Source organism: Lethenteron reissneri, chromosome 20 (assembly GCF_015708825.2).
Source record: "Lethenteron reissneri isolate LAM-NWPU_2019-01 chromosome 20, ASM1570882v1, whole genome shotgun sequence".
NCBI classification, from domain to species: domain Eukaryota; kingdom Metazoa; phylum Chordata; class Hyperoartia; order Petromyzontiformes; family Petromyzontidae; genus Lethenteron; species Lethenteron reissneri.
The window spans coordinates 5,122,533-5,138,855 of NC_083798.1; the positions used below are offsets into that span (position 1 = coordinate 5,122,533).

Genomic DNA, 16,323 nt, shown 5'->3' on the forward strand with positions numbered 1-16,323 from the left:
TAATCAAAATGACGGGTCTTTGAGAAAGTTGAACTGAAATTACAAAAGGACATATAGAGAGGACAGACACACTAAAACACATGATAGTAATTTTCTGGTGATTTAACAAAAGGATGAGCCACTGTAATATCAGGATATTAAATTCAGTTGCCTGCATCAATGTCTATATAATACGGTATTTAGATACAGCTGTCTCTTTAAGCTGAGGGTATAATTTGTACCATTTCCCACGGTGAAGATGCAAAGTTCCACATTATCATATATATGGGTACATGTTTACATTTACTGCTAAAATAAATGAAACGTACATTTCTATTTTATAATAAGTTAACCATACATTTGGTATGCAATTTCATTACAAAGACAACCTACAATATGTTAGCACTTATAACCCATGTTGAACTTTGATTCATAAAGAGGCTGCCATACATTTTAATTTCTGCAAACAAACTCAAGTTACGTACAACCCTTGTGTAACAAAAAAAACTCTGTCTAAAAGCATGATAAAACCCCTAAATTTGATCACTTAGAACCAATAGAAGTGGGAGTGCAATGATTAGTGCACCAAACAGTTCAAAGATTCGTCTGGAATCAGAGTTGCCTTTCGATTAAACGATACATATTTAAAATTAAAGTGATTGTCGCAGTCTCTCATGGCTGCAGGGGGTCCCAGGAACCTATGACACACACCATATATGAATAAAAAATAATTATATCTTACATACGTGATTAAATGCCTGCAACATCAGCAATAGGTTTACATTTTTCAATTATTTATCAGTACTGTACGAATTATAAAGAGCGATAATGCAACTATAATTAAAATCTGTTAAATATTAGAAACCCCATCACAACAGAAACATATTTCAGGCCGGCAAACATGGATTGACCAAAACCCAAAGGTGTGAATAGCATGTACAACATATCTCAAGCCTTTTCAAGACCACGAGCTTAAATCAACTAAACGTGTGGCCATTGTGACATTTAAACCAACCAACTCAAGGCGTGAAGTTGGGACGGCTGCATTGTCGAGGTTAATCACTCTAAACAATCCATAGCGCCAGCACTAAATGAAGCGCCAGATTGGGCAGTTGAGACACCTGAGCAAGGTAAAAAATGTTATAAGTACATTAATCCTATGAATGAGAGAGTATTAAACAAATTGAGCAGAAAGACAATGCTGTGAGCACCGGGCATTAATGCACATTTTGAAAAAAAGGTCTTGTTTCCTGCCAACTTCTACAATATAAAAGCCACTTGCATTATGAGACTTTCTTTGCCAGTAGCAAGATGTAGTAATAGGTTGTTACCCTTTTATCTGGCACCAAAACTGGCACCTTTCTACAAGGGATCATGTTTGCAATAACCACAACACAAGCCTTTTGGCGTCATTTGGTCCAACACCAGTGGAGACTAGGCTCTAAGAAAAGCCGTCTCGGGTGTGGACCAATCAATTTCAAGGACAGTGCATATCATTATCAGAGTTGTCTCTTTTTGTTTGCATTTTGACTGCTTGTGTTGTGGTTATGGCAAACATGATCCCTTGTATAAAGGTGTCAGTTTTGGTGCCAGATAAAAGGATAAAAACCTATTACTACTAAAAGCCACGGAAGTCTCAAAAGAGCAACAATTAACGATAAATGAAACTGCAATAATGCATTCAAAGGGTTTCCTAAAACATGATTCAACAATTACCAGTACCATTATTCAACTTGAGAAAAAAACGTGCTGCATTAATGTAAATTTAGACAGAATACAAAAAATCACGATTCTGTGAAATACCATTATCATCCGGATAAAGTGAATACCTCACGAACAAGGTAAATGAATCCTGACAGGGATGGCGGCCAAGGCAGGTTGGCCAGGTCGAGCATGAAAAAAAAAACATCGGCACTAATTTTCACATCAGCATCAAGCGTACGTTTAAATACCATCGCAGCGAGCAAGGTACACGAGCCACTGACCGGTGGGGGCTCGCCTTCGAGAGCGGTTCAAGCCACAGCCCGGGGCAGTGCAGGGGCTCCAGCGGGACCAGGAGGTGAACACGCAGTCGTCCTGACATGCCACGCGGCATGGCTGGGTGAGCCCTGGCGCTGGCGAGGCCCAGCGGAAGCATTCCTGGGGGTCAGCCTGCCCCCCGTCCTCCCTGCGGCATGTCAGCGCTGTGGAACCCCCCACCCCCACCCAGGACATAGCGGACGGCATCATCATCACCGTTGTTATTGTCATTATTGTAATAATCATCGGTGTATCGTAATCATCATGAGTGTCTTCATCAAGATGCATCAATGGGCTCTCTCTCTCCAGAGAGAGAGAAAGATGGCACCCTTTAAGCGGCCCACTTTGTTAAGTGAGAAATCACGACGAATGGCATCAACGCAGCGACCGAACACCGACCATCAATCTCCTGGTTTCCAGAGCAAAACTGAAAAAAAGGGGTTCTCAATTATAGCGATGAATAATATAATTACCACCACTCGATATCCTTCTTCAACAGATACAAATAATTACTGGACTGGGCAGTGGTGTGTAGGCACAACTAAACAAAAAACACATTAATCATGAGCACTGCCTCACAAAGTAAACATGTAGTCAGTTCTATATTTGAAGTTTTCGTGACTGCCAGCATCCATACTCTTTGGTTCTTTCGGTAAAGTCACGTAGATGGAAAATAAAAATAATAAAAATAATAAAATAATTTAGTTATTTTTATTTAGTCAGCTGACGTTTCGGGTAATGGCCTTTCCTTATAGCAACGAGAGAGAGAGAGAGGGCCGATATATGGAATGACTAATACAGCAGACCTCCTGGCATCCTATTATCCGTGTTTTTTTTGGGAAGGAAAAAACTACGTGGAAATGAAACGGGATGATTTTGTATCTAAACTCATCTTATTCATGAAAAAGTCCATGGATAAAACAAAGTCAATCGACAACGGGAATAAATTCAGAAGTAATCACTGACATCAGGATTAATAGAGGTGCAGATAAAGTTATTTTCCACGGACCATTTTTGCGCCATGGATAATGAATAGGAGTTGCAGATAACAGGGACATCAGATGAATGGAGACCTAACGTGGTTGGAAATCTAAGTGTTAGTCGTCATTCATTGTTTTTGTTGGAGCATAACGAACCTTCTCTCGAGGGTGTTTAGGCCCCATTCGGCATAGTTACAAAAACAAATAAACAACATTACAATAATTGACACATAGGTATATATTATAATGCAATAATCAAACGTGTAAGATTATAATTTGAGTTTAAAAAAATATAAATTATTCTGTAATATTTATGGACAACATAAAAAAATTGGCATAAAAAGTTCCATAATTAAAACTAAAATATATATTCTTGGGCTTGCTTTAAAGCTCATACTGTGTGTACATGATATAAATATTTCAGACATTCATGGTTAAAATTAGGTAAATTAATATTTCCAGGGTATTAATAAAGCAGTGTCCTGCAGAAATATTGTAATATTTAAATTATCATATTAAATGTCTTGATTAATTCAGTTCCTTGTGTGAACAATCAAGATCGTACTCTGTCTATGAAAGTTGAATAGCGTTAATCCGAAGAAGTAATGGCATGAATGTATAGCTTCACAACCTTAAAAGTGTTATTTAACCAATCGATCTGAGACACTAATTCAAGTCTTCATCTTTTTATAGTATTCCTTTAAGCATCTCGATAGCAGCTGCCATTACCCCCACCCCCATGTTTAACTGTGCCATAAAAAGTTTGTGTTCTTGGGCCAGATGGCAGCTTAAGCATTTCACTTTGCTGGGCGATGTACTGAAATCCAATAGCATTTCATGGTGAATGTATTGCAATGAAAACGGTAACAGCGTACATGGCGAAAAAATAGGCCAATATATAAGTACATCAGCGGGGAACAGAAATGGCAGCGTGAGTCATGGGGCAAGACAGAGGGCAACTGATTCTGAGAGAGTGGAGGAACAGAGTGCAGACAGTCCTCTGAAAAGGCAGCCCCCTTTTCAATCTCTTATTGAGAAATAGTTTTTGTTGTATTATTGTGTACATATTGTCTCCATACGGCAATAGAAATCTACACCTGAAAGAGGTCAAATACACAATTGCACTTCAAGAGAGGACATCACAATTGTCCTTACATCTTAACCGGTGGAGAAAATTTCCCCATATTTTTGGGAAAATAGACATTTCTAAAAACGTGCCATTTGTGTCCATCCAATATGCCACAGCTCACCACGCTCACGGAGATACTGGCACACTTCCGTCTGTGACCAACAGACCCTTTAGCAATGCGATCACACGCTGGTCCAATTCCAATGAAAATACCACCTCGGCTCATAACTCTTTCTGATTCGAATTACCAAAAAGGACATTGGGGAGCCATGCAGGTCAGGGTTTGTGGAGGTGCCCCACCCTCCCCCATCATCAGGCACGTGTTTTGTTATGTTCACCACTGCTGAATCACATTCGAAATACGGAAAGCTGGCAATGCAGCGTGAGATGATGTTGAAAGTTGTGAGGATTGATCCCCGAGAAACAGGGACGCTGAAAGCCCAACAACTTCCCAGTTTACCATGGCTCTGTGATCGAATTGGCAGATTATGTGGCAGATTAAACGTTTCCTGTTATAGATAGAGATGTTAATTTGACCCCCTGCGTGGCCCACTGGCCAATGTGCCAGGCTTAAGGCTAAGTATTAAAGGACATTCGCGTACACAGTGAAGAGTGAAGCATGCAGAGAGATTAATAAACCTGAGTTTCTAACATCGACAGGAGTGTAGCAAAATCGTGTAATTTAATCATTCACTTTTAGTGATAGCTTTTGCATAGCGCTCAAAGCTGCTCTAAGTAAATGCATAGTATATGTATCACAATAGCACAATGATACCCATTAAAATTAAAATTACTCCTAATGTTGTATGAAAGAGAAAGACATCACATTAAATATCAAACAATGCGTTTTGTACTAAATAAATACGCTCACACCCTCGAACTGGTAAAGCAGAGCACAATTTGTCTGAGCACTTTGCTCAAGTTTACAGGCAGAACCATAAGTATGCTACTGGCATTAAAATGACCTTCTGTAATAAACATATCTTACAACCCTATGGGAAATATTTGTGCTTCTGATCACCTTTTGGGTAGTTTTTTGCTGCCGTAGCTCTATATCGATGGTTCCAACCGGAATATAGATATGTAATCTAAAAGGGGGCTGTGTTATTATAGTCTCAAGGCACAACAATTATGGCTTATTTTTAAATCGGGATGGACCAGCAAATCTTTTTTTTAAGTGTAATACCGCATTTAATTCTCATCACGGTTTATTGAAAGACATTAATTGTTTTGGGGCTCAGCACATTTGTAGATGTGTAATGTCATTTTAATAATTATTATTTGTTTAATGAGGAAGAAAAATCATGCATATGCATGGCTTCTGAAATATTTCCTACACATATTTGCCGCAGGAAATGTTTCATTGGTGACATTATTTCCAGAGCCGCACAACAAGATCATGTTTCGTGGTACATGCCATGACATCACTCATAATGACGCATGATGTGTGACATTGCAGAATGATGCCACACGCATTGATTTCATTGGCAGGAGGTGAACACATAGCATGTGACGTCACGGGACAATGTCATGGGATGACATCACATACAATGATGCCATGGAGAACCATGTGACGTCATCGCCATGGCCGACAAGCATGAATAATTATTGCTGGTGTTTTATTGGCAAGTGCTCATGGTACACTATGATCCTGTCATACTATATTATAAAAGTATTTGCTCACTGGCTGGCTGGTGGACAGGAGAAGGGAGGGAGGGGAGTGAGGAAGGGAGGGATGGACAGACACATCCAAAGATCATGTGGGCTGCTCATCTTCCTGAAAACAATCTTCAGAATGAGCATGGCTTCCTGGCATGAAAACACGAATTGGCATTCATTTGAGGGTGTTAAATACTCTGCTTCACAACATGAGAGTGCTGATTAAAATATGTCAACCTGTTACATAAACACACGTGTTTTTTTTAAACACATTTAATCAGGTGTGTGTGTGTGTGTGACTGCTTTACGCGATAATGTGGCGGTACACATTCCTGTGATGTGGCGGCACACATTAACGTGTCGATATTTACATTCGTGAGTGATTGCCTCAACATCTGTTATGAAAGCCGGAGTAAATTATTTTCATCCTATGCCCAATGACACACAATGCGCTGAACTTAGAATGAGGGGCTTGAACTGGTGAACTTTGAATCCAGAAGCAAGTGCACTACCTCAGAGCCAACCAGCCACCTCATTGAACTCTATATGGCAATCAATCAGGATGAAAAATTGCTTGCTGCAGCTCAGTTCAATTCCCCCAGATTCACCTTTTTTCATTGACTTATACGGTGAGGATTTTGTTATGGGTTACTGAGGGGAAAAAAATCACTCTGAACCACTGTGCAATTTAGGAAGCAAGCACTGGGAATGTCATTCTGGCTCAATGCAAGCAGCGTGAGAAAGTATGACAGGAGGCAGCCGTGCAGGGTGAGGGGTCGGTTTGAACCCTGGGGGAAGAACAGCACGGCTGATGGACTGGGGAGACGGAAATCACTAACTTCCTTTAACAAAAATCTCATTTCGTTTCGAAGTAATAAAAGAATGCTGATGGATTATAATTCAGGTAAACCCACGTGAGATTTTTTTTTCGCTATAAATTTCTGCAATTACTCAAAAGAAAGCACAAAATGTTGTCAATCAGAGTTAGTGCGAGCATAAATTGTCCTGTCCCTGCTAATAGACCCTCAAGCAGTATGAGGAACAGGTTCAGTATAGGTTTCGCACGTGTGCCTCATTATATGAATGTGATACACCTCCTTGTGACCTAATTTTGAGCTCTGTATAGTCCACTTGCGTTCACACCTCAAACATGCTTCCATGTTTTATAATCCCTGTACAGTATACACCAGTGGGAGAGGTGAGGGCACTCATAGTGGTGTACGCCTGTTGTTCATTGATTGTCATACAAAAAAAACAGTGGTTCCTACAATGTGTTCTGAACCCAGTGACCTGGGTATAATTCCCGACCATGGCCAACATCAACAGTGAATGATATCCAACTGTGTCTGGGCTTGATCCTTCATCATCTTTCACTGATGAAGCATCGTAAAAAAAAAACTTGACACAACATATACGGGCCTTCATGCAGCAGTGGACTCGGCAAGGGCTGATAATTATTGTAATTATTAAGAGCAACATTAAATGTGAGAAACTCAAAACATCCTGATATTTCGATTTAAAGCTTTCGTGACTGCAGGGATTCATCCTCTTGGTTCTTTCGGCAAAGTCACGTAGAAGGGAAGTAATAAAATAATAAAAATAAAACATAATAAAACAATTCTCACGACGTTTCGGCCACAACGCAAGCAGCCGTCCTCAGGCGAAGATATTGTTAGTAACAATAAGAGCACAGAGGGAACAACAGTTTGTATGAACGATGTGGATATCTCGATGTCGACCTGTGTGCAAACGTAATAAATTAAAAGTGCAGAAGGAAACACCACAAACATCTTTCGGCTGCATCTTGAGGCATTGATCAGAATTTGTTGGCTCGAGGGGCATGTGAAATCTCACAAGATTTAAGTTAATGCTGCCCACGAACGGTTAGATTCCCCCTGAGATGTTACATCCAAGGAGATCTAAAAACAATATATCACGTAATTTTACAGGTAAAACGAGACATTTCTGTAAAAAAAAAAAACAATCCCGGCAAGATGGACAAGCAAAGGCATGTCTTTAAAAAAAAGTGCTGGATAACAAGGACATACAGATTGAGACAGTGACTGATAGGCATGGAAAAAATAAATTCATCGGCACACCGTTTGTATTACGGACCTCTGATCTGGAGTCCGGGTCCGCAGCGCTCTGTGGTGCCAACATGCGTGCCCCTTGCACCATCACCGCTGTGCCTCAGCGAATCGGGCACCAGCTGGCAGCGCCGCCACTTGTGCGTTTTCCATCTGTGCACGGAGTCGCAAGCGGCGTTAGAAAATAGGTTTAAAAAAAAGAACAAAAAGATGAGCTATGCCTTCAGGCAGGTATCCGGACAAACGTATCCATTCATTTATGGAACTATAACTGCTAAATTATACATTCTTGGCCTTTAAGTTCAAATCAATACACGTTATAATTCATCTTTCCAAGTAAACTCTTTCTCGTGGTAATTACTAATTTGTTCAGTCCGTACGTACATATACTGGGTGAATGTGGTTGCCCTTTTCCTATTGTGTTTGTGTAAGACTTGTTATGTAATTTACTGAATATAATATCCCATGGTACAGTGGCGTGGCTATTGAAGGCACTGGCATTGCAACCGCACTGGGCTCCCTCGGGCTGACGGGGCCTGCAATGGTACTTTGTGAGGAGAATGTTTCGTTAATGTGAAGCTCATTGGCAAAACATCCCATAACGAGTAGTAGTAGGTTTTTACCCTTTAAACTGGTACAAAAACGGACACCTTTATACAAGGCATCATGTTTGCAATAACCACAACACAAGCAGTCAAAATGCAAACAAAAAGAAAACAACTCTGATAATGATATGCACTGTCCTTGAAGTTGATTGGTCCACATTCGAGACAGCTTTTCTTAGAGCCTAGTCTCCACTGGTGTTGGACCAGATGACGCCAAAAGGCATCATGCAAACATGATGCCTTGTATAAAGGTGTCAGTTTTTGTACCAGTTTAAAGGGTAAAACCCTACTACTATATTTTGCCACTGGTAAAGGAGGTCTCATAGTGTAGATGCTTATCCCATAACGAGTTAATAAAAACGATAAAATAACAGAACACACAGATGAGAAATATTAACCTGTTACTGAAAAAGAGGAGACTACAATATTCTAAGTCAAACTTACCACAGGAAATAATGTATATATTTGATAAATAAAAACATACTTAGAGCATTTCAGATTGTTGCAACTGAATACGTTTTCATAATAACAACATAGGTTTGATGATTATGCAGCACTGATATTTAACTGCGCTGTATCAGAAAGCAGACAAATGGATAACTGATTTAGTCACTGTCCTGGTAGTGATAGAAAATAAGTTTGTGATTATTACGATGAGCGATCGCATGATTTCAGCAGAAAAAAGTAAATTACAAAACAAAATTGGTGATATTTATGCATATTTCTTTTATCTTTTTACGGTGACGTGTTTGACAATGGATTTTGGTTTGATTAAATTGAGCGTGTGTGTGTTTGTGCATGCTTATTTATTTGATCAACAGATGAACCGAAGCTAACAAACCATCTGGCACCAAGCTGTCAGTACATGTTGTTCTTTAAATAAAATCGTGTATTTTACTGGTGCAACTTTGAATTCAACAGTGTCTAAAGCATAGCAATTCACAAACAGAATGGGTATGAATTGTGACCGGTTTGTAAACTGTGTATATGGTGGAATATAAAGCAATATTGAAGATAAATTTCAGGAGCCAATGCGTCAAGGCAAAACTTAAATGTAGGCATTTTAACGGTTATCTTGCATTTTTGTATTCGAGCTGAAAATCGGATCTTTATTGTTGCACAGTCACTGCCTTAGGGTGTACATAAGCATTTAGACAAGGGCATGAAGCAATAAAAGGGAAATGTGGTATTTTAATATCAAAATGCAAATTTGAATGGTTATTATCTGGCCACATGTGTCAAAGATCGTTAGTGCCAATGTGTCCGTGGATCAATTTTGACATTTTTGAAGGTGATCCAATTTTTACCGATGAAGGCACATCGCAGAACCCACGTGCATACACAGTCTGCAGCGATCGCAGTTAAGACTCGGTGGACAATTTAAACAAGAAGATGCTGCTGACTTTGATTAAAGTCACGTTTTTGTTTGTCCTCATTGGTTTGTGTTTGTCCTCCAGGCTTGTTTCACACTTTGGGTGTCATCGTCTTGAGATCCAATTTATTTTCGAAGCTATATGAATCCATATTTATAGTAATGCATCATATTTGAAATAATTTCATAACTGTATAATACCATTGGTTTCTATTGTTTTTGTTCGATCAGCCATGATTAAAATCCAGTACATTTGCTGTATTTAGTGGGAGAATCAATGTTGAAATAAAATAAACTGCAGTATTACGTGTTTAACGTGATTGTCTGTACTTCATCCAGATTAGCACGTAAAGACAACTATACTATCGATATCTAAAAATGATTAGAAAATCAATATGCTTTAATGTTATTTTTTAACATGTTTGTTCTAACTGAAATATATGTGTCTCTGGCATAGTATTGGCAAGCGATCATCACGCCCTTACCTACGTAAAACTGATATATGATGCTAACGGCATGTAAGACAGAAGAATTCATCAAGCGCACAGCAGGGAGAAAAAAAGGTCACTGAGCAGGAAAGCACATTTAGCAAGGACGGTGTTTGTAGGTGTAATTCTACAAAATGATGGATGATCCAGGGATAACAGTGTTTTAGCTATGTATTACATTTACGTTACAAAAGGTAGTTAATATAGCCAACACACAACTTACGCGAGCCAACTTTTGCGAAATAAAGTTTTGGCTACCCTCAGCATGCCTCAGAATGAGCAAAAATGCTAAATTAATTTTAAAATTTCAATTCATAATATAGGTTTTTGGGTCAGATCGCGTTATTTATAAATGTGTCGCAACCCTCCACCACCCGACACGGCCAAACAGTAAAAAAAATGCGTCACGTTTTCAAAGGACAAATCAATTTACTTCTTTAGCCCACCGGTGTGCTGAAGAGAGAATCAACAGCATTTTAAAATTTGAGTAGTACGACGTTTCGCTGATAATTACAATCAGCTTCATCGGGAAAGAATGGTGAAGCTCTCCTGTTGCTTCCGGTCTTAAATAGAGCAGCATCAGGGTGACGTCATCATTTAATTCAATTCAATCTGGTGCAGTGATTCCAGGCAAGGAGGGGGAGGGTATTGTAATTATATAGATTGGTAATCATTCAATTGTTATTCATTGGTATTAACTGCTGGGTTTTGACCTTTCTCGCATTATACCAATGTTGTTCCCATATATGCCTATATACCACCTGACCCAAGGACATGTTATACTGTAGAAAGAACTAGACATAACAGGAAGGTTACCTAATTCATTTAAATCTACTTTTATTATCAGCTTATGCACAGACACAGTCTCGCTTTAAAAAGTAAAAAAGAAATCCAGTAGGCACAGTAAAGTTGTGTAGCCGTTGGTGACCAAGCTGAGTCCATAACTCACCGCACATGAGAACCCTTTAACGCGGCAGAATACACGTTCATTTTATCACTTCGCCACCCTGAAGCTATGATCCAGAATATAGGGGCTGCAAGAATTGTACCTATCCCTGGTTATTAACCCTATGGACCATACAGCCACCTCAAGATGACTGTTGCACCTTACGAGTCACATGTGATGATGTTGCATTAACACGCTAACCTAAATCCATGGTCAGAGTTCAGAGAAGAAGAGACCCCCACATTTACGGGGTGTTATCAGGGTGAGTGGTAACAACACTGAGTGACATGAGCATTACACTTTAACTGCTGGGTTTTGACCTTGAGCCTTAGCATTGTAAAAAAAACAACTTTTTGTCCAATCCTATGTGGATTGTATGTGTAAACTTTTTTCCTCTGCTTTTAAATTGAACCAATCTTGACAAGAGCTGGAATAAAATGCTGGAATTTTCGTCGGGATAAATGGTCGATGCCTATGACCACAACAAGCATTGTCCAGGAATGATCCTGGATAGTACGTGGATGGATGACCACGATGTATTGCAGGTGTTACTGGGTGCTGCGCAGAGCAGTAGGTTAGGGGTTAGCGTGTTGTGCTACGAATCCGACGACCCGAGTTCGATTCCCGCTCACGGCCAACACCAGTGATGATTATCTGAACCAGTCTTGGACCTCCCCTAGGTCGACTCCACCTCAAATGAGCACCTGATGCAGTGTGTGAACATTGCCACGAGGGAGACAAAGGCGGGCGGGTGTAGTGTGAGCCACCCACCCCCTCGTGTACCGTGCCAGCCTTCATAGGTGCTGGCTAACAGCACTTGCCCCAACATTATCTTAAGGCTATACAGGGGATCTTTGTCTTTTGTTTTTTTACCTGGTTTATGCTGTGGCTGCAGAGTGCAATGCAGGGACATTAATTGCTGTATTGCACTTATATCACCCGACGTCTTTGCTCTGTGCCCTCACCAACCCAAACTGACCTGTGTGGTGAAGTATGGTCAAAAAACCACATATGACCTGCACGTCTCGGGGGATGCCCTTAACCAGCACTTTATTTATAAAGGGCTGTACATGTACATGCTGTATGCCAATGGTCTATATCACAAACCATGGGTAATGTATGTATGTTGAACTTCTTTCGCACAGTACGTAGCTAACCGAGCTAATGAATGTCACCTGTACTTTGGGCAGGGAGGGACATCACAGGGTCGCTCCTCATACAGAGTGTCAGGGCACTCTCGTCCGCCGTTTGCTGCTCGCTGAACGACCATTCGATAGCGTGATTGCCTGGCAGGGAGCGTCCCTTCTGCAGAGAAATTCACAATGTTTCATTCAATCTCTCGATGCATTATTACACCAAAGGACAGCCACTACAGGAGCAACACACGCACATATATGTTCCATTAGATAATATATTAAACGTTAAATATGTGCCAAAAATCTTTAAAACATTCCATTATAGTTTATTACAGTAATGTAGTTTGCGAAGCCCCAATTAGTGAATATGTGACGATAATCTTCATGCAATTTACTGTAATCGTGCCCATATATTTCCACCGCAATCACGCCATGTAAGCCAAGTAATTTTATCAACAACCGCCTAATGTGGAAATGCAAACACCACACGTGGCTAGGCCATGGAGGTCAGTGAAAATCGCTCTTATGGGAACGAAATGTTCCACTTCTTTCTTAACGCTTATTAAGCTTTTTTAAAGCGTTTATCTCCTGGAGTTGTAAAAACTTTTGAAATGCCAGCAAAAGGTTACAGAGAACAACCTCCCATGTGTATTGTGTGAACTTAAAAGGTCTTTCCCGGGAAGTCTGTAGTCTGTTTAGATGGGTTTTTTTCTGGCAGGGGGGGGGGGGGGGGAAGTAAAATCCTGAAAGCTTAAAAGGAAGCGTCATGGTGCAATGGTGTGCAGAATACAAAGAACCTTCACCGACAATCCTGCACTGCGGCTGCTTTAGAATAAATATACACGAGGTGCAAAAAAATGTAAAGATTTGATCATTACTTAAATGTACTGGACTATCGTGGATATAAACATAGACCATGTTAATTTGCATGCAATGATGAACTTTTAAACAGATAAACACAAATTTTCGCAGAAGCTATCTTGGCATCTTTAAATGGAGATGTAGATGAAGAAAACCTCGCCTCCAAGCAGACATTTATCAATAATATATGACGGAGTAGCCTCTGAGTGACCTTACCCTTTCACAGAAGGTTACTATTTCCACATTTTTCCCATTTCTTTTTGATACTCAGAATGGTAATATGAGGAGAATAATATTTATCATTATGATAATGTCATTGTTCATATTATGCTATCAAGTGACATTGCAAATGTTTGTGGCATTTGTTAGGTATCTATTAGTTACTGTGATCTACATGCAGGAAACACCTTTTTGCAATTTGGCACAAATATATCCATGCCAGTCCAATGTAGGTGGATCCAACTTTATGCTGTGATGCACCTGTGATTTTATTTGATACTGGGTTTGTATCATTATGTCCGTAGACACAATGTATGTTGAACTTCTTTCACACCGTACATAGTCAACCGTGCCACGTCACTCCTACATTCCATATGAGCATACGTTGAATCCCAACGTGTACGCACGCTGTGTGTCAATACAATAACATTAAACATTTCATTTATACAGGAACAAAATACAAATGAATCAACAGTAGAATCATGATTGTTAGCCCTGAGAAATGCTCAGCAATGCAGTTACCCTTTGTTCGTGGTGATATCTGGTTTGTCCCATTATTTTTCACTGAGAGACAATTTTCGCCGATAAGCATAATAATGATGTATCTGTTTTTGCTTCACTCACTGCACCAGTGAGAATTTTATATTTGGTTGATCTCTTCGGCATATTCTGCCTTGATCAATCTACTGCTGAATTAAGGTCTCCCCAGGCCAATACCATATCTCATGGTCCTGTGATTTAAAAATATATCTGGCTTCTGCACACATTAATTTCATCATTTCATCTCTGCGGTGGGCATCCTGTCAACTGTACAGTATTTAAAATACCACATTACAATTAAAGAGTATATTTTTTACTAAAAATTGTACAAATAATAAACAAAAAAATAATGTTCATTTGAATAAAAATATATATTTTTGTTTAAATGTGCTTTTCTTAAACCCCACCCACATATACCATTGCTGCAAAATTAGCGCAGTGATTCATGTGCTGTCAAAATCAATGTTAAAGTTGACATTAGTATAAAAATGACCATTGTTCGGTAATGAATATTATTGCGTGTAATGGATACTGTGGGACCTGGTGTCTTACCATGCAGGCAGGTGAGAGAACAGGGAGTCCAGTCACTATAGGGGGTGACGACACAGTCCTTCCTGCACAGCACCAAGCAACGGCGTACGGGATCTGGGCGCAGGTTCTCTGGGCACCTGGGCATGGATGAGACAAAGGAAATACAGAAATGCACATTACATTGGTTATCTGGTATTGATGTGATTTTTATTAATCCTCTAAATTCTTGTTTGTTTATTTCCCCCAATTGATTTGTATAGTGATATTGGCACCATATTCTATCCTGAGATGATAATCCAATGGGAAATCTGACACAGCAGAGTACTCCCGTTTGTCGGAGAAAACTGCAGACATTTTAAAAAAGAAACTCCTACAAAAAATCTTAAAGTGGCCTCTTTTTATTAATTATAAGCTTGGAGTAAAATGCAGAAATTTAATCAACCTAAACGGCAAGCATAATTGTGCTTTATTTGTCATGCAGTTATTGGCGACCAGGCTGAAACCATCACTCTATTGTGCCTGTGAACACAGCTTATTCATGGCTGGGAGCCCAGATTCAAACCCAGGTTCTCAACGGTGCTGCCTTGTCGCTCTGACATTTGAGCCACCCAGGCCACGTCTGGAAAGCATGTTTAAAGAATAATGCAAATTTAATGGAAATACACAGCAAGCATCTGAGCCATTGATCTGTGCACGGGCTATGAAAATACCGTCGTTATAAATGTTCTGTTTTGCGAGAGATAAAAGTGTGAGCCGCACAGTGTGGGATACGTGAGCCTCGTTTGAAGTGCTCGGTCTGTCACTGAAAAAATAAAGTCACCCTTCCCATAATTAAATCACATTGAGATGTGTGCATCTGCATCGGTGGTTCTGAGGCAGTGTTGACAATTCCAAATTCCCATGGTTGGGACAAGTTGCTCCATTTGACGCACTGAGTGGTACTTATTGAATAGTTCTCTATCTATTGACGGTTTGATTCCAACTCTTCATCGGATGAAGCTTATCAGTTGTTGCTGGCAAGCACTTGTTTCATGGTGCAGCACCGAAGGTGGTGGAGGGTGCAGTGACTATCGAGCCAGGTCACACCTGCGATGTTGAGGCAAGGTCATAATGGAAGCCCTTAACAGGTGCACTGAGCATGGGCCATTTGCATAGATGGATGGGTTGGGGATTTTTAAATTTTATTTCAAGGAGTGTAAATAAAGTACCACTCAGTCTGGAGATGGCATTCAATCTTGATTTCAAGCTTTCGTGACTGGCGGAATCCATGCTCTTTGGTTCTTTCGATAAAGTCACGTAGGTATAAAAAAATAAAATAAATCACGACGTTTCGGGCGCAACACAAGCGTCCGTCATCAGGTGGGATGTCATCACGCTTTCCCACCTGATGACGGACGCTTGTGTTGCGCCCGAAACGTCGTGATTTATTTTATTTTATACCTACCTGACTTTACCGAAAGAACCAAAGAGTATGGCATTCAATGTCATATGGAGCAACTTGTTCCAACCATGGGAATTTGTATTTGCGAACACTGCCTCAGAACCCCCAATGCAGATGCACACCACTCAATGTAATTGCATTATGGAAAGGGTGACTTTATTTTTAAGCCGGCGAAACTACCAAACTTGTAAATATTTTATGTTACGGTACTTACCTTTGCTTATATTATAGACTACAGCCATGTGTATAATTTCATTACGTGGCCATATAATTAAAACACTCCAGCTGGGGACTGTGCAAACAAATGCCATTATTGCGTTAATCATGCTGG

At 40.0% G+C, this 16,323-nt stretch overlaps 1 protein-coding gene across 1 annotated transcript in view; it reads right to left on the reverse strand.

Moving 5' to 3' along the window:
- THSD7A (thrombospondin type 1 domain containing 7A) overlaps positions 1–16,323 on the reverse strand; it is a 329,681-nt gene that overhangs the window by 83,769 nt on the left and 229,589 nt on the right. Inside the window, 4 exon segments of the mRNA XM_061554639.1 lie at positions 1,965–2,162; positions 7,882–8,006; positions 12,440–12,569; positions 14,573–14,688. Of these exon segments, the coding sequence (XP_061410623.1) occupies positions 1,965–2,162; positions 7,882–8,006; positions 12,440–12,569; positions 14,573–14,688 (569 nt within the window).